General features: G+C 34.2%; 1 protein-coding gene across 1 annotated transcript in view; it reads left to right on the forward strand.

The window, feature by feature from the left end:
• Window positions 1–18,161, forward strand: part of DYNC2I1 (dynein 2 intermediate chain 1) — a 33,290-nt gene extending 15,129 nt beyond the window's left edge. Inside the window, exons 10-24 of the mRNA XM_035318790.1 lie at window positions 1,196–1,298; window positions 3,259–3,388; window positions 3,925–4,036; window positions 4,366–4,460; window positions 4,790–4,919; window positions 5,808–5,980; window positions 6,396–6,558; window positions 9,262–9,375; window positions 10,227–10,288; window positions 11,388–11,439; window positions 12,753–12,813; window positions 13,097–13,193; window positions 13,465–13,596; window positions 15,095–15,318; window positions 16,405–18,161. Coding sequence (XP_035174681.1) covers window positions 1,196–1,298; window positions 3,259–3,388; window positions 3,925–4,036; window positions 4,366–4,460; window positions 4,790–4,919; window positions 5,808–5,980; window positions 6,396–6,558; window positions 9,262–9,375; window positions 10,227–10,288; window positions 11,388–11,439; window positions 12,753–12,813; window positions 13,097–13,193; window positions 13,465–13,596; window positions 15,095–15,318; window positions 16,405–16,576 — 1,820 coding nt within the window. The 3' untranslated portion in view covers window positions 16,577–18,161. The remainder of the gene's footprint in view (window positions 1–1,195; window positions 1,299–3,258; window positions 3,389–3,924; window positions 4,037–4,365; window positions 4,461–4,789; window positions 4,920–5,807; window positions 5,981–6,395; window positions 6,559–9,261; window positions 9,376–10,226; window positions 10,289–11,387; window positions 11,440–12,752; window positions 12,814–13,096; window positions 13,194–13,464; window positions 13,597–15,094; window positions 15,319–16,404) is intronic.
• The last annotated feature ends 492 nt before the right edge of the window (window positions 18,162–18,653 follow it).

An 18,653-nucleotide genomic window follows, 5' to 3' on the forward strand; every position in this document is an offset into this window, starting at 1 on the left:
GTGAGAAAAATGCATCTACTACTTAAATGTGTAGTTCTATGTCACTTTTAGGATGCAGGGTTTTTCTCCGAAAAGTAACTGTGGAATTGCAGTTTTACATTCAGTTGATCTGATACCTCTGAGTGCCCAATCTGTTTATTTAATGAATTGCATCTGTTGTTCCCCTTTGCACTTTCTGCTCATGTGAATGGCAATACAGAATCCTTGTGCAAAAGAATCTTAGACAGGTTTGTACTCCAGTTATCATACAGTAAAGCAGAACTAACAGTCACGGAAGAAGATAGTATGGAGTTTCTCTAGGTCTTCAGAGCATTAAAACATTAATTCAGTTAAGTTGTCATTGCAAGTCAGAACCACTATATTGCAATATGGATTTCTTCTTGCAGATTTATGCTGTTCTCATTATTTTTCTAATAAACAATATGGAATCAATAACAGAGTTGAAACTGTAGATCTAATAAACAGTACGGAATTCTAATAAATAATAGATTATAATATATAGAGAGAATATAAATTCTGAGCTATAGCACTTACTGCTCTATTGTAAATTACACAACAATCTTTTTTGACAAAATTTTGATTTGTTTTAGTGAAAATGTTTATTGATCATTCTAGAAATATTTTTTTGAAAGTTAAGAGCATTTAAAAATACTACCTAATAAAGAAAGTAAAATCAAGACGACATCAGATACTGGACTTACTCTATTATCTGTTGCTTTTAAAACAACAGTTCTCAATGTTTTGCTTATTCATCCAAGGGCATCACTTATGTTTCTGTTAATGAGGTCCTCTGGTAGCTGTAGAGATGACTTCATATTTAGAGGTGTAGTATGCACCTCGTGTAGCATGTGTGAATTTGATACGATTTTTCAATTGGTCATACCCTGTATACAGGGTAATGACAGAAGAAAGGAAGAGTCACTTTCTGTATCAAAGCCTTCTAAAAATGAAAATTACAATGGTCGGTCATCTTGATTGACTGGTAAAGGACCATAATAAGGGAAAAAGACTGTCCCATCACTAAAGTTAAAAAGCTTACTGTACTGATAGTGTGCTAGAGGTTGTGTAATGTGCAAAGTAAATTTTTTGGTAGCTTTGTGGTAATAAATCTGTTGCTTTTTGTACTTGCTGCTTTACATTTTAGTGCACTGTAAAGTGTGAATTATAACACTAACAACATTTTATAATATCACAGAAGGGCAATATCCTCCTGCCAGAAACTCGTTTTGTGGAATATTCATGGATTTTGAAAAGGCAAATCAGCGACAAAATAGCAGAAGTGTGGCTAGTAAGCAGAAGTAAGTGTGTTTTAAATAATCCACATAAAATGTCGCCTCAATATGTAAGATGTCATATTTTTTCATTTTTGAAATATATGAAGTTTCCAAACTTGCGGGTTTTAGAGTCAAAATATAATTTTGCAACCTAAGAGTAATTATTTAAGTAGGCTTTGGTATATGTCATTTTACAATGGAAATCTATCTGTGTATCAGTTTGTGTAGCATTTTATTACAGAATGAGTTGCCAGCATTGTGGTTTCTCTGTATGTTTCATCAGTCATTTAATTAGATACTGACTTGCAGTACTAAAGAGCAAGCCTTTAAGCTGTTCTCAGGACTCTGCAGACCTATAATTTCTTGAAATATTCAAGATGCTATATGGTACATACTGTTGCCAAAATAGCATATTCCTTTTTAGGGATAACACCAGTTGGTGTAAAAACATGTTATTACTGATTTAAAATCGATCTAGATTGGAGACTTCTAAGACACATCTGTTTTAAAGAAACAAAATGATGCTTGTTTCTTGTGGAACTTGCCAGGAGTTCCTGATATATCTGAAGCTCTGTATGTGTCTCTGATTTTCAGTTAAATCAAATGGATGCATGAAACCAAGAACATTCATTTTTATTGTTAATACTAGATTCCATTGCCTTGTGGCTGCTCATCAGTGGCTTTCACATAAGGGAAATGTTATTGTCTACGCTAACTCATCTTGCTTAAATTAATAGGCCCAGATTTTATACGAATTCATTGCCTAGCCTTTCTCTCTACGTAGTGGAGAAATATTAGGAAATTCAGGAAGACCTCTCCCTGAAGAATTGCCTTCTGAAATGTTTGTCACTCTCTCCTGATTATAGAGGGAATATGGGCAAGCAGTTCAGATAAATAACTTCAGACAACTGAAGTTTAGTAGAGTGAATCTACCCATCACGGTCTGATTCAAACGCCTTTCACACAAACGGATACAGCACCATTGTGCAGAACATGTATAGATAACTATGTATGTAACTTTCAGTACATGCTAACAACATAGCTTGTGAAGATAACTAGCATTTTTCATGGAAAAATGAAGGGTTTGTGGAGTTTAATACTGTGCTAATGCATTGCTACCAATTAATAGACTGAAAAGATCCCATAAATGAGCTTGTACTCTGTACTTGTAAGTATAATTATATGGCTAATTCCTTTAATGTATGAATTTGTCTGAATGTGTCATTAAGATTTGTAACTAGGAAGCAACTTGCATGCATCTGAATTATTTCTCAGCAATCTGTTCCCACAATGGCTGTGAAAAAGTAGTATATGAATTGTATGAATGGTGTGAAGAAGTAAAAGTAGTAACATGGGTAAGAAAATGTAATAGATATAGTTAGTAGCAAAAAGGAGATGGGAAAATTTCCTTTATGCATACAGAGAAATCCAGCCTAAACCACTGGAGGAGCAATTCCAGTTTGCGTTGCTCTAGTCTATTTCCTTTTTAAAGACTTGTCTCACTGAGAAGAAATTGCAATTAAAATATGCATCTGAAAGACTGTTTAGATATGTAATTGGTACAGACCCATAATTGTGTTTGGATTGTATTTATACTAAGTGTACTAAAAAAATCTGAAAGTGAAAGAGAGAGACAGAGAAGACAAGAAAAATTTCCCCATTGCCAAGAGATCTGTACTATGGCAAGAGCACGGGATTAACTTGTAAACAGACATCTGTATGTAATTCAATGAGTTAACTCTTGAAATAATATCTTTAACAGTTTTATGACATTAAAATGGGTAGTTTATTGTGTAAATTGTGACAGAGATTGATTGTTTTTTCATTATCCACACATCCATACAAGTGGAACAATAGGATTTCAAATAGATCAATGGATTTTTAAATAGGCAGTACTGTACAAAATCAAGTTGTTTTTCCTGTGGAATAAAACATGCTTGGTCTTATCTATTTTTGTGTTTCTTTCTTGTAATGCTTTCTGAAGAAAACGGATTGCAGAACTTCTCCCACTAATTGATCTGGACTTCTCAGTTACCTTTTCATTATTGGATTTACCTCCTGTAAATGAGTATGACATGTATATTAGAAATTATGGTAAAATGAACACTAAACAGGTGAGTAACATACATAATAATATTTAAATCTTGCAAGTGCTTTTTATTGTATTGGAAAACAGTTTTCTTTGCAAAGCAAAGCTACTAAAGCTAATAGGATAGCTTATTAATAAAAGTTATGTTTCATGTGAAATTATTTCAATAAAGCAATAATATCAAAGTTTTTTGGCCAGATACACCATTTCCTTTCCATATTAGAAAAGGAATTTATTGTTTTCATTCCACATTTTAAAAAGAACTTTCTGTATGTTTGTGTCCCAGGTATGCTGGGTTTTGTCTTTACATGTGGTGTGAGAAGTTGTGTATTTTTTCAGTAGGGCTAGTACTCTTGTGCAAAATGTGGTTAAATATGCATGCACAGAATGGTTACACTATCTGTGTCAGTGTGTTTAGGTCTGAATTTGCAAATAGAAGAGGTTGAGCACATCAATTTTAAAATGAATATTTACATTCTGTTCAATTATGTGTTGTCATTCTTCACCATGTTACCTATATCATTTTATTTTTACCCATATCACTTTGTCTTTATACTTCAGGCATATGTTCAGTGTAATGAGGACAATCTTGAGAGAGATGTTCAGACTGAGGAAGTTGAGACATTGGAGAAGTGGACACAGCATCCAGGAGAAAGTGCCCTTGTATCTGGAGGTAAAGAATGTTTTAATCTTAGTCAATTTTGGATGTATGCACATAAACTTTCTCTTTTGAATCCTCCTAATGTCAGAATTTGTATTGTGGCAGGCTGTGTTGTAGCAACTTTCAGTTGGCACTCTGAATCCCCTGATGGAGAGGGTGGGGAATAAGTGGCAGAAATAGTTTCTTCCTCCTGGATTGCTGTTTCTATTGGCAATGGGTATGATTCCCTAACAGAACTTGTTATTCAGTACTGTAATTGCTGAAGAGAGGTTGATTCCTGCCGCTCTCCTCTTGTTTAAAAATTACATTGTTCTTATTATGTTGTTGTGTTTTTTTCATAGGTCCCATAAAAAGCCAAGAGATGTCAGCCAATGCAGCTCTAACACCTAAAATTGATTCACAAAGATTAGCAAATTTCCTCCGGTCTGCTGGCCAGGTACACTTATGTACTTTATATCTTTTGTGAGTTGTGTGCAAGTAAACTATACCGTGTGGTATATCACTCACAGTACTTGTAATGACTAATTTAAATAAATTACTTAAATAATACTCATTATCAGTGAGATTCATCTCTCTTCGAAGGCATGGAACCAGAGCTATGTAACTTTTACGTCTGTGTTAAGCTGTATTTGCAAAAGTATAAAATTAATAAGAAAGATTATAAAGGTTTATTAAATTCATCCACATACTTTTGAAAGCTAGAAATAGCAAAGCTGAAAGATAAGACGACCCTTTTACTTCTGTAAATATAATTATGTTTGAAAGGTGATTGCTGTTTTGCTAGAGGAAGATCAAGTTGCAACACAGCCCAGGTGGAAACTAAGATCTCGACAAACCAGTCTGTCTATTAGTGATAGCTGTTTCCAGTTAAATACTAACCAGCCATTCCTCCATGGTAAGGGAACTTTATTATACACCTTTTAGTATATAGTGTGAACTCTTCCTTCAACTAAGTACCACGCTCTTTGTCATAACTGAACTGCAAACAGCACATATCAGGCTATAGATGATGTAAAGCTCACTTTTGTTGTAATTGTTCTAATCTTGCAGTAATCCAGTGCAGAATGGTTTCAAATGGATTACATCACAGCATCCTAGCTGCAGTGGAACCAGAATTATAGCCAGTGATTAGTGTGATATCAGGGTGTCCTGCATATGTTTTCTTGCCCCAGTTGCTAAAGATCCATCCCACAAAGTATAATTTCACCTAGGTTTCTCGGGGTGAAAGTAGGGCCAAAGTTACAAATAAAGCAAATTCAAAGGAAGAATATATTTGCCTGATATATTTGAACTGCAGCTGTATCTTCCCCATATAAACACTGACAGTTCAGATGAAAAGAGAAATGAAAAATATCTGTAATTGTGCGTGGAAGACCTATTACAATACAAAAACATACGTATCCTAACATGAACACATGAGATGAACCAGAAGCCTGGCCTGTGCTGTTTCCTGTTGGAGACTAAGCTTAATTTTCTCTGTATATACTAATATCAGATCAGACTTTATTGGCTTGCTTATGCCCAGGATAATCACACTATTAACTTCCTGAATCTATTCCTTTTTGCTTTCTTCTTTACTTCTAATTTTGTTGGATTCATTTTCCAGTCCCTTCTTTTTTCTTGTATAGCTTCAAAAGCAATCTACTATTAACAGAAACATTCTCATAACTATGTCTTAGGTTCTTTGGTTGTTGCTATAGCAGCTAATTATGGTTTTTCATCTGCAATGAATTTACTTTTTTATTTGTTTCTTTGTTTTCTTGATTTTTTTTCAATGGTTTAGACCGGAAAATATCCTGCCTACATGTGTCTAACGTTCAGAGGCAGGCACTACTTTCTGTTCATGGATTACCTGAAAAAGCAAGTGTTGCTTTACTGAAAAGAAAGAGCATCATATGTGTTTGGAATGTCTGGCAGCCGTCCAGCCCTCAGAAAGTTTTAATATGTGACTCAGAGGTATGTTTTAAAAACATTGTATAGTCACCCATTGAGTAAATGACTTTATTATGTGTGTGTGTATGTATATATACACATGGATATGTATTTGTCTTGCTGCATGATACGTCATCTTCTAAAAACACATCTGAGCCTAGTGCATAGAGTACTAACCTCATTCCATTTTATGCTCTAACACTAGAAGTTAGAGAAAGTTTTGTTGTTGTTTTTATGTTGACTCCCTTTCATGGATCAGATGTTGTCAGGACTTTTTGCTACTCTTTTAAGTAAATCGTCCTTCTGCAGCAAAAACCTGTATTCTTTTTTTTTTTTTTTTTTTTTCTCATTTTGCATGCCTAAGAAGAACATATTTCAAGCTTAGCATATTTTAGTCTTTTTCGTAATATCAGCGATGTATATTTTTACTACTCAACAGGTGTTATGTTGCTGCTTTAGTCCCAGTAAAACAACATTAGTTTTTGCTGGAACAATAGACGGTTCGTTGTTGGTGTGGGATCTTCGAGAAGACTCAAGAATGCACCCTCATATGCCATTTGGTGAAACTGACTGGACGTTTAGAGTTCCGACTTTTTCCACTGGTTAGTATCATTCTGATACTGAATGTATTCTGTTAGTCACTTCATGGGCAGTAAAACAATTCCACTACAAATTCTACTAATGCCAATTCTTAATAGTCTAGTTTAGGCAGTTCAGAGAGGATATTTAGTCTAGTAAAAAATACTAATCAATAATAGCTGTAAAGAAATGTAAGCCAGTTAAAATGTGCATCAAGCAATGAGAATAGGGAGATGAACCAGATATAGAACCTAAAGAGTGCTGTAATGTTAAAATGGACTTCTCATCTACTACCTCATCTGAAAGCACTAGATTAACCAATTTTCATCGTTATTTGCCTTAATATATTTCTTTTTTTTTATCTACACTTAAACCTACATATTAATTTTGATTTAAAAAAATCAAAGTAATGTAAGACTATAAAGCACAAAGCTTTTTCAGACACCACTTAAAGGTCACAATCTGCAAATTGTCACCTTAATGTTGATGTTTCTTCATGTGAGATATGTAAAGCATATACATGCATAACTTCTGTTAAAATCAGTTCAATGCTACTTCATAGGATCTAGAAAGCTATTCATCTCATCCTAATGTAGATATCTGTGTATGGTTAACTGGATAGATTGCATAGATTAGATTTAGTTCACTTACAGATCTTCCACAGCTCATTTTTATGTAGATACCTTTATCTCAATCTTTGCTTTGAATCTCACCCTTATGAATTTCTGAAAATTACCCATGTAACTTTATCACTTCTGAATTCTGTGTAGATATTCTAAAGGTTGAATCAGGTTTATGCTTGTTTATTGGCAATTTATCATTTATTGCAGCCACTTATAACCTGCAACTTCTCATATTTTTCACTACTTAAATAGCTGTATTTTTATGCTAGCATTTGTTCAGGATACATGAATAATTTTGGGGAATCACATCATTGCAAGCAAGTAGTGTATGAAGGCTGAGTGTCAGAGGTAACTTATGTAATGGACTAAATTGAATTCTGACTTCTGTAGTCAGAAGTCCATTACTTTTAGCCTTTTGTTGAGGGGATTCTGGAGCCCAGTAGCTCTCTGCTATTAATCTCATGTTGGAGCAAAACCTTGAAATATACTTTTCTGACTTTTCATATGAATAAAATCTCTTAACATTGTTGCCAATTGAGAGTCATGGCATGCTCCTTATATAGCACCACAGGAAGAAAAAATAATGTGGTAGTCATTTGTTCCATTATTTAGATACAACCTAAGTTAGAGTTACTTACATGTTGGGAAGCCAGAAGAAAGTTTATTTTTCAAAAGGTTTGTTGGTTACCTTTTATCCATTGACATTTTCTTGTCATTGTATTTCTCTTTTTCTACACCTCTGGTCCCTTAGTCTATGATCCAAAAGCTTTTCTAAACTTTTTCTGTATAATCCATAGATGACAAATTCAAAACCTACAGAACTTTATTTACAGCATGTGACTGACATACTAGTAGACCCAGTCCTAAGTATTTAAATCTGCACTGAATTGGTGTATGAGATCCTCAGAGTTTATGAATCTGATGGAAATAAATGGGTCTTTATGCTTATTATCATTGCTTTTCAGTGCAAATTTAAATAGAGGATCAAGTCATTAATCTAACTGAAGTTTTCAATATATATGTAGTTGTATGTTGAGAGACTGGGAATGAGGTGTACGTTCCAGCAGTTTGAGCCTTGATTCATCTCAATCTCATTTGTAAATTGGTGCCATTTTACTTGTGCCCTAGAATGAAGAATAACACATAACAGTAAAGCTGTTTTTTCTCTTTTTTCTTTTTTCTTTTTTTTTTTTTTTAATGATTTTATTATTGCAAAATGAGACCCTCAATTTAATTTTCCTTTTCTTTGGTGCAGGGGACAAAAGAACACACATGGGACACAAGGACACAAAACCATGTACACGCACAAAACTTTTGTTCACAAGCATATTTAATTGCAATAGCCATGTTAAAGTAAATATTAGCTGGTTTTTGATGGACATTAGATTTCTTTTAGTAGATTGAAGACATTTGGTCTTGTGTTGCACAGTGGGCTAGTTGTCATATGCATGTTTACAATTTCATGTAGTTGCTTAAATGAGCAAGCAGATTTTAATGCTGTATTCTTAGGAAGCGTTATGCCTTTAGTCTTAAATGAGATTAACTTCAGTGTGCAAATCCAGAAATCAGGAGTATCTGACAAAGAATACATATTGAAATAGCTCTGAATACACATTTATTTTAAAATGTTATTAAAAGGTAAATGCATACTTTTTCATGGTAAACTGTTCCAGGATAACTACTGTCTGTTAAATAACACTTTATAAAAGCAATTTTCCTTCACTTTTGTCTTTCCTGTTTATTAAGCAGTAATTTATTTTTTCCTCTGTTACTGGTGGAGCATGAAATTAACATAGCTGTCTTCATGCTAGCTCTGAAATGGCAAATTTTAATGAAATACATTGTACAGTGGCATAAATGATGCAGCAGGAATTTGGAAAATGAAAAGAAACAAGATGAAACATTGATTTGTCTAGTAGTAGTTTGTTAATTTAGGAAAGAGTTTGCAATATGTACTTGAGACTTTTACAAACAAACTCATGAAGTTCATTACTTGCACATATCTTTGTAATCATCATTCTCCTATAAGCTAATAAGTGAGTGGGGTTTTGTTGTTTTTGATGAAAATCTTATATATATACTTTTAATTATTCTTAATTACAGATGGTGTTCTAAACTCAGTAAACCACACCTCTCCTATAGTAGCAGTGGAACCTGTCTCAACCTCTCTCTGCACTGATCAGAAATATGGGCTCTCAAGCTTCTCTTATCAGGAGGGTATGTAAACTGCTGTGCAAAGGATCAGTACATCTCAGTCTTTAGGTATCCAGTAAAACAAATATATCATAGCCAAATTCCAGTTTGTAATTGCATTCTGGCTTCTAAGTTCTCTATAGTATCAATTACAAATAACATGCACATTTACTTGCTGTTCTCATTTTTATGGAATGTTCATTCAGTGCAGTTTCACATGCAATGAGTGTCCTTGTTTGTTAAAATGTCTCTTTTAAAGATATTTTGTTCTTCCATGATAAAACAAGTTACCACCAAAAAACTGCCTTTAGAAAGCTCCTAGTCCTCCTGTAATGTCCAGAAATCCCTATCTATATCAGTGCAGCAATTTGTGTGTACCTGACAGCACTGAAAATGTCTGACTGACATTGATGGGTCTTCTTGTGCCTTTTGCCTAAACTTTCTTATGACCAACCTTTGCAAAGGAACTTTAATACTCATGCCTCCAAATTCTTAGGCAGTGTGCTAGAGGAAAGGTCATTAATGCCACTACATATTTTCATTTTGAAAACCATAATTGTCCAAAGAAATGTTGTACATTTTGCAGGTTTTACAAGATTTCATCTATTGCATTTTAAGTTCTGTTCCAAAGTCCATGCAAAATCTAGACACTTTAAAAGATGTGGACAGAGATCATCTGCCTTTCCTGTAGGTGAAATTGAATACACTAGTTTCATGCCTTTTTCTTACTTGGTAGAATTAGGGTGCTTTATGTAGCTAAGAGGAACACAAAACTTTTAGAGAACGTATTAATCTAGAAAATGTTTTAAATCCTTTGATATCATTCAGGATGAAGGTTAGTGTATGAATATGAGTTGTTACTGTTCCTTCCATAGAAATGTCAGGCCCTCCCTTTCAGATAGCTTCAATGGATGAAAACGGAATCCTCAATATGTGGGTAAGTAATACACGTATGAAAAGAGAGCGTGTTAAATGTTGGAATAATAAAATACCTTTTGAAATACAGCAAAACTAATCTTGGATTTCTGATGAGAATTTCCTCCCTGAAAAGTACAGCAAAACTAGCCATTCTATTGGAATTCTCCTCAAAATCTTTGACCTGTCTCCCTAGTGCCAGGATATTATCTTTAGGCAAAACTGCTAACAGGTGCATGAATTCATGAAAATATGCAAACAGTAATTCAACTTCACAGGAATATGTTCAAATATTTCTAAAAATTGAATAATGGACCATGGTCCTCTTTCACCCATCTACTTTATTTTATTTGAATCACAGTGGTTTCAGAGACTGTACTGAATGTATGTGAGGTCATATTCATAATTATAATAAATAAATATTCAAGAGGCAAAATGTGGAAATCTGTGGATAAGATAACCCTGCCTGAAATATGACAGGCAGGTAAGCACCAGGTCCGTTGCTCTTAAATACTGTCCTGACAGCTCTTCTTTCTATAAGATGTTTTCGGTCTTATGTTTTTCTGATGAAGCTTTGGCCCATGTAACCCTGAACCTGTTGTTCTCATATGAATTATCTTGCTTGATATGAATTATCTAGCTACGTGAATAATAAGGGGATAAAATTATTTCCCTTCTGTAGCACTAGTTAAGTCCCTTAAAGCTCTAAGTAACTTCTGTAGCAGTGGGTTTGAGCCGAACAGGCTTTCCATTGGAGTTCGCGGAAAGGTGGTGAAAAACACAGAAAATGTGTTACAATTCTTCACTTGGGGGATTTAGGCTGTTGTTTTTTTTTTTTGGTTGCCGATCAAGCCAATGTGAAGCCAGTGAGCAATTAAGTATAGGAGGTGACTTCCCATCTTCTGCCTTCCAGTAGGGAATTTACAGCAGGCACATGAAACTATTTTTAGCATTGCAGACATTTATAGAGGATAGTGAATCTACCTGTAATAATTGTAATGTTAGACTTAACTCTAAAGGAATGTTTAGATGGGCATGTCCTACGTTATTACAGGTAGTTAAAAAACTTTGAAGTCTGGTAAATACTTATTTTTTATTAATGTTGAATATTGACTTTTCAGGTAGTTGTAGAATTAAAGAAAGTTGATTTGTCCGGTTCGCAAACTGATTTAGGTAAGTACTGTAAAGTAGAGTACTGTATAAAGTACATGGGTTTTGAGATGATGAAGTTCTAATGAGGAGGAAGAATCAGTGGTGACATCAAACGGTTTAGAAGAGGGAAAAATTGTTGAGAAAAAGACCCATCCTGATTGGGACACATATCTCCTATTTTGGGTTGTAGGTTAGGTATCATAAGCCTTATCTTCACTGCAATCTGAATCTCATCTGCTAATTCTGCAGTGGCAATTATTACCACAGGCAACCACATTTCTTAGAACATCAAAACAGATACCTGTGTCCTCAACAACTTTTTTTTTTTTTTTTTTTTTTCAAGGAGTACAAGACTTCATGTCATTCTTGGTACACCCGTTCTTTATTTTTTTCAGTTTTAACCAAAGTCTTATAATTTTTTGTTGTTGCCTACATCTCCATTTTGATTATTATCCTGGAAAGTCTCTTCTGATTAAGGTACTTAATTCAGTGTGAGAAAAAAAAATCAGTAAAAATGGTAAGAAGCAAGTCCACTCAGTCCTCCTTGAGTCATCTGAATAACTTTTGTTCTTTTGTGTTCTTGGAACAAACTTAGACTTACCTAGCTAGAAAAGGCTGTCAGTAAAATCCTGATCCATTTTGAATGCAAATATAAACAATGCAGTAATGCTAACAAACAGAATTACTGATCAGTTTTATAGTTTATAATCTCCTGTGCCTTGTCTCTCTATGTTGAGTTGCCAAACCTGGATGTGTATGTCTGTGGAGGGGTGTATTTTAAAGCTAGGCTGTGGTGATATGTTGGGCACAACTTTGCTTCTGCCAGCACTTGTTTACTTGTCATCTGCAAAAAGTTCTTGGGTTTGAATAATTACACTTGGGTTTGAATCATTACACTATTCTCTACTAACAAGTAGTATGGAATAACTTAATGGAAGCATTATTACCATTTCTTATTACCATAGTTCACGGTTAGGGATCCAAGTGACATAAATGTGTATTTTCACCATTGATAGAGTGAGGTTTTATATAGTGATATTGCATGATCTTATGTGCATACTGTAGAACTGAAACACATAATTGAGTTCACGTATTTCACTTTATCTGTCCTCTTTCTTTGACTTCTGTCAAAGATTTCAGCTCTTCAGATTTGAATTCTGAAATAAAGAGTTCAAATGATTTCAGATTCTTATTTATCAAAAGCTATTTCTGCAAGAAACAATTTTACTATGAAGTATCCTTACATTTATTAGCTTAGGTTTTAATTTGCTGATAGCACTTCCTTAATGCAAAGTTCTTTAATCAGTTTAAATGATTATTTTATATAATTTTAGGTTTAATTCCTGGAGGAAAAGTGAAGTTAGTACATAGTTCTACTATGCAATTGAATAGCAGGTAAGAAAACAAGCCTTTGGGCTTGTGTATCTCATAAAGCTGATTTTTATTTTACACATATGATACATGTGTATCTTATTAAGCAATTTTTTCCTATACTTCTTTAAATTACTGTTATCTGATCTATTGAACAATACTTTCATATATATATATATATAATGCGCACTTTTCCTAGAGCTATACATAAAAATCTTAGATCAAGACTTTCTGTAATGTACTTGCATATCTTTAGGAGAAAATTCCTGTACATTTTTGTTTTCTTTTACCTTTATGTTTTTCATAGCCTTTTCCCAAAAGATGTGCGCCTGAGAACACCCCAAACACTGAGTATTAAATTTCTGTCTTCTGATCCTAATCATTTCATTGTTGGAACAAACATTGTGAGTAATATGCTACAATTCATCTCGTTATTTTTTTTTCAAATGCTGTCCAATTTACTTTTTTTTTTTTTTTTTTTTAACCAGAAGACTATATGTAAAATTTGTAATTTGAAAATATTACTACAGTAATATTACTACTTTTATTAGCTGTAAAGGACCTTTTAAAGTAGCTACACTGTGAAATATTTAAGTTTTAACTTTTGAATTATGAACTTCTAATATTGATAATTTAGTTTTTGTTTTTAATTCTTTTTCCTTGTGTTGTTTGTAGGGTCTGATAGGCCATGGTACAAGACATGATTTAAAAGTTCTTCCAAAGTTATTCAGACCCCAGGAGAGTGGAATAAGATCAATACGTGTCAATGCAATTGATTTCTTCCCTTTTGGAAAGTCACTTTTTTTGGTATGAAAATGCTTTAATTTAATACAAGTTTCATTTTTAATTACCTATGGAGGGAAATTTTCCAATTTGATGTATTTAATTAGATGTGATCGTTGATTTACCTTACTAATTCTAACCTGAAATGAAGGGTAAAAAAGATATTATGTCCTGATGTGACTTTGGATATGTGAAAGACGGAGGATCTGGCTCACAGAAACAAATGGCAGGTTCACTGCAGCCATTAACTTTGTAACTCACTCTGATTTACTGAAATTCAGCATTGCTAGCAGGTCTTCTGCTGTGAGTGAAACTTCAGCTGTTTCTCACTGTTATCACATATCTCTTAGTGACATAATCATTTTGGAGACAAGATATCTGTGAAAGAAATGTCTATGGAGCAGCTGTGGGTGTTCCATGCCATACTTTCCTCTCCACTTCATGGCTTTGCAGCTAGCCTGCTGACAAGCTCTTGAGGTATGCCTGGCACATATGCACCCTACATGTGGACAGTTATCTTCAAATCTGGCCTCCACAGTTCAAATTGACACACAATTGTCTGCCTTTTCAAAGTTTATTCAATGTAAATTGGTTCTAGCTCTGGTAGGATTTTCTAAATACCTAGACCTGCATATACTTGTACTTGATCCTCTCTTAAATAATGTATTATGTCTAAATATGCTATGGTTTACATTGGGATTGCCTGAGGTATAAAATGAATCTGTTTGGCTACTGTGTATGTATTTTGTGTCACCATGTGCAGAGTCAGAACTTTCATTTACCACTGTGGAAGTTCTTCCCGTTTTTCCAAATGCATTTATTTAGTATGATACTGACTTCTACAAGTTAGGATTTACAAAATCCTCTTGAATGTAAATACAATTTGCAGAGTCATCTTTAAAAATCATTGTAATTTGAAAACCCTAGAAAGCCTTCCTTATGCAGAGATGGCCAAGGGTAGTATGAAAAAGTTCTTTTACGTTTTCATGAAATAGTTTCTTTTGTACCTAGATTACAGCAAACGTGCAAACGTTATACTAGGTAAGACAAAAGGTTATAACAAAATACCTGGAAGCAGTGATATCTGCATGTCTTTGGATTTAGCTGTTCATTATGAATCAGTTTAATATCATCATACTGTTAAGTACAGTCTGTCCTACTGAAAGCTGTTCTTGGTTTTACAAATTACATGTGTTAATTAAGTAGCCTTCTCAATTAGCCTCTAAGCTCTGATCTCACCCCAGGTCAAACTACTATCGTGTTGTGCTGATCATAGTATTAATGAAGCTGATGGCTGGAGATTTTTTTTTTAAGGGGAATTTGGGGCTTCATCCCAAGATCAGTGGATTAAATTACTCTGTATACTCAATGGTATACAGTAAAATGTGGTAGAAATGTATCACTTAAGTCAGATAACTAATTTTATTTATATACCTGGTATTTTCAAGAACTGATTTGTGGTTTCTATCCTGCTTAGTTTGTTTTCCTCCCAGGAAATAGTTTGTTTTTGCCTATGATACAGGTTGGCTGTTCAGATGGAAGCATTAGATTACACCAAATGACATCAGAGTATCCTCTCATGCAGTGGAATGACAGCACAAATGGCCAGCCAATTATTGCCCTGCAGTGGGCTTTAACAAGACCCGCAGTGTTTTTTGTCCTGGATGCATCATCTAATATTTACATTTGGGATCTCCTGGAAAATGATTTGTTGCCTGTGGCAAAGCAAAGCATTCCGTCAGTGAAGTAAGTACATTACATTACTGTATTTTTAACAAAGTATTAATACTCATCTACATTTTGGTTAGCATTTGGGGTGGGGAATTTTTTGCTTAACATAAAAGCTTAATTAGAATTTGCTTTTCTAACCGTATTTTTTAAACTGCTTGAAAGAGACACCACAGCAAGTGTAATTTCAGATTATATTTATGTATTATTTTATATAATCTGACAAGAAATACTGTTAGTATAAATCAAATTCAGAAATGATGTTATCAGCAGGATGGATGCGGACAACTTGCTGTTTATATGTAGAGAAAAATTTTGTTCCCACTAAACTCACTGGACTGCTTAAGCTCAAAGATAACTTTTCTGAATCAGGTTCAACCCCATAAATATGCAAGATATGTTGGAGAATATTTTAAAATGCCTATATTAGCATGTGTTTACCAATATAAATAAATATATTGTGTTTATTGTCACACAGTAAACAACATTGTTGGCTAGCATTTATTCACCAAGACTAATACCAGGGCAGTCACACAATGCTGTTCCTGTAGTCAGTGTGGAAAACTGGGTATCCTGTAGATTGATTCGGAAGTGGAGTTTATTTTAACCTTTCTGAATTGAGGAATTTCCTTTCTCCCTGCTGAGTGCCCTGCTGGGAGTCTGTCTTCCCTGGGCTTAAGTTAGTCTTTGAGACTATCCTAACTAAAAATTTTCCTTGTAGTTTTGCAAGCTGTAGCAAAGTGCTGCTAGTTTTGAGAGAAAGTAATACATTTTTTAAGTTGTTATACTGTACAGTTTAGGAAATACCATTAAAAGTATCCAGTTCATTTTCACAAGCTTGAAATAACTTCAAGTCATGATTAGAAAATGGTCAAGGTATCTGTGAGCAGGGGCAGAACTTCCTCTTATTAAAACATTAAATGGTTGTGACTGGTTCAAAGCTAAATGCTGGGACTTGAAAGGGAGAAGTATTACACTATGACGATAAGCAGAAAAGAAAGAATCATTTAACAATAAGTAACTTGCTAAAAACACATTTGGAAAGATCAACTTTCATTCATTTTGTCTCAACCTACTTCCCCTCCTCCCTTCTTTTGATTTCAGAGTTGTAACTATGGCTCTACTTGGAGAACCAGAAAAAACAAATGGATTGTTAGGAGTTGTGCTGGCCAAGGACTCTGGACAGATAGATGTTCAATGTGTAAAGAAGAAATGGGCGTTACCTCAGCCTGAGGAATCTGAAAAATTAAATTTGATTTTGTTGCAGTCCTTTTAGAAGCAGGACATCTGTGTGGATTTATTATTGCAAAATATTTATATGATTTTTTTACCGTAATTAAAAGATTTGTAGTGTAGTTTTGTATTTGTATATAACTTGTATATATTTTAAAGAAAATTGGTACATTGTTTCAGATGAAAAGATATATTTTATCTTTAAAAATGACAGAACCAAATTTTGCTTATAGTGCTCAGAAAGTTGATGAACTGTATTTCCTTATTGAAAGAATTCTAAATATGTTTATTTTCAAAGAACTATTGAAAATATATTCCTATAAATTACAATACTGTTTTTCATTGTTCTACTCAGATGTAAATAACAGCAAACCTTTGTCTGGTGAGCATAAAACTGTGCTCCTGTATAAGCAACATGACTGTATTGCAACTTGTATCTCTGGACCTTTACAACACCAGTGCTTGGTAAAGATTTCTTATATCTACCTTGAAACATCATGCAAACAAATTTCCATTTCACAATACATTACTTCTGATTTTGTCCTTGGAGCATTGCAAAAGGAATACCTGAAAGCTCAAGTTGTCCTGATATATACGGATCAAACACTGGAAATAATCAGCTTGTGACACTTACTGAAATTCTAAATCCTTTGTGATTTCTGATGTAAAACAGAAAACACCTGTTTAATGCTGTAAATCATTTCAAAGCTCTTGTAGTGAGGCAGTGGATCGTTGTCTCTAACTTTATTCTAAGTTTTGAACATTATTGATAAAATTTGGAACAAAATTAACCACAGAAAATACCTTTAACTTTTGTAGCCTAACAACTTCCAATTTAAAGATCACGAAGGAAAACATGGTCAAACAGAGCAGAGATTTGGGGGAAAAAAAGGACAATTGGAAAAAAATGTTCTAATGCATGCAGAATTTAGTGTATCTATATTTAAGCTATGTACTTTCAACTTCTAAAGTAAATTGAAATCATTTGTAAATTTTAATTAATTCATAGCAAAGTGTTTTCTATCTACACTGTTACTTAAAGTGAGCAGACTCAGAGTGGCCACATGATGGTGCCAAGTCACTGCAGTAAAGGAAGAGTGCCTTATATAAACAGTGTACCTCACTTGGGGAATTAACTTATGTTCTTTTGCACCTTCCCCTCTCAGAAGCAGCAGCCACAGTCCAGAGGGCCGGATGAAGTACTGCTTCATCAACCCCTAAAATCTGTTGGAGCATATTTTTAAATGCCTGTATATGGTATGTTTATATTGCTTCCTTTCAAATATCTTATTGAAGCAAGTAACCTCAACAGTTGCAGTGTGAAAGGTATCATGTTCTCAGTTTTAGGTTAGGTGCTTCTAGGTGGACAGCTCTGTCTTTTTCACTTCTGCAGTATATGTGTGGATTGAGGCACTAGAATAACTTCAGTAATTCAGGTAGAGGACAAATGGCTGGTACTTTTTGTAGTAAGGTAGCGGAGCATGACTACTAGGACCCATAGAAAAAAGAAGAAGAAGAAGAAAAAGACCACAAATCTCTCTCCCTCTCTCATTCACATGCACAGAACCACCACCCTTCTCCTACCCACCCAATTTAAGTTCAAAATAAAGTGTTGAAATTATACCGGTCTTCTGAGAGAAATTGTTACTTGTCATCATTTCATCACTTTCAGTACTTACCATCCTGAATTTTCATACTGAAGAGTCTTCTGTGCATGGAAAATGTAAAAAATGGGTTGTTGTTTTTTTTTCTATCTTGTGCTGTATGCAGTCAACCTCTCCCTCTTCCTTCTCTAGTATGCTAAAAGAAAAAAGGAAAGAACAGTGATTACCTTCATACAAAAGTACCTGTCACTACCTCTGAATGGTTCATTGATATGCTTGAATTCAAAGATCAAATTCAAAGATCCAAATATTTTAGTCCAGTTATGTTTGTACTGCCTGGAGACTTGAGTGCAAGTCAGTTCCTACACTGAGCCAATGTTTCTTGCCTAAAATACCAGGTTTCTCCCTTAAACTTCAAACTGAAGTAATAATATGACTGTATCTTTTGCTGGCAATTGCTATCTTGAGAGCATGAGAAAAAATGTATGGAAGTTGCTGCTTTTTTGCTCATTTTCC

The sequence above is a fragment of the Oxyura jamaicensis genome, chromosome 2 (genome assembly GCF_011077185.1).
Source record: "Oxyura jamaicensis isolate SHBP4307 breed ruddy duck chromosome 2, BPBGC_Ojam_1.0, whole genome shotgun sequence".
In the NCBI taxonomy this organism is placed as follows: domain Eukaryota; kingdom Metazoa; phylum Chordata; class Aves; order Anseriformes; family Anatidae; genus Oxyura; species Oxyura jamaicensis.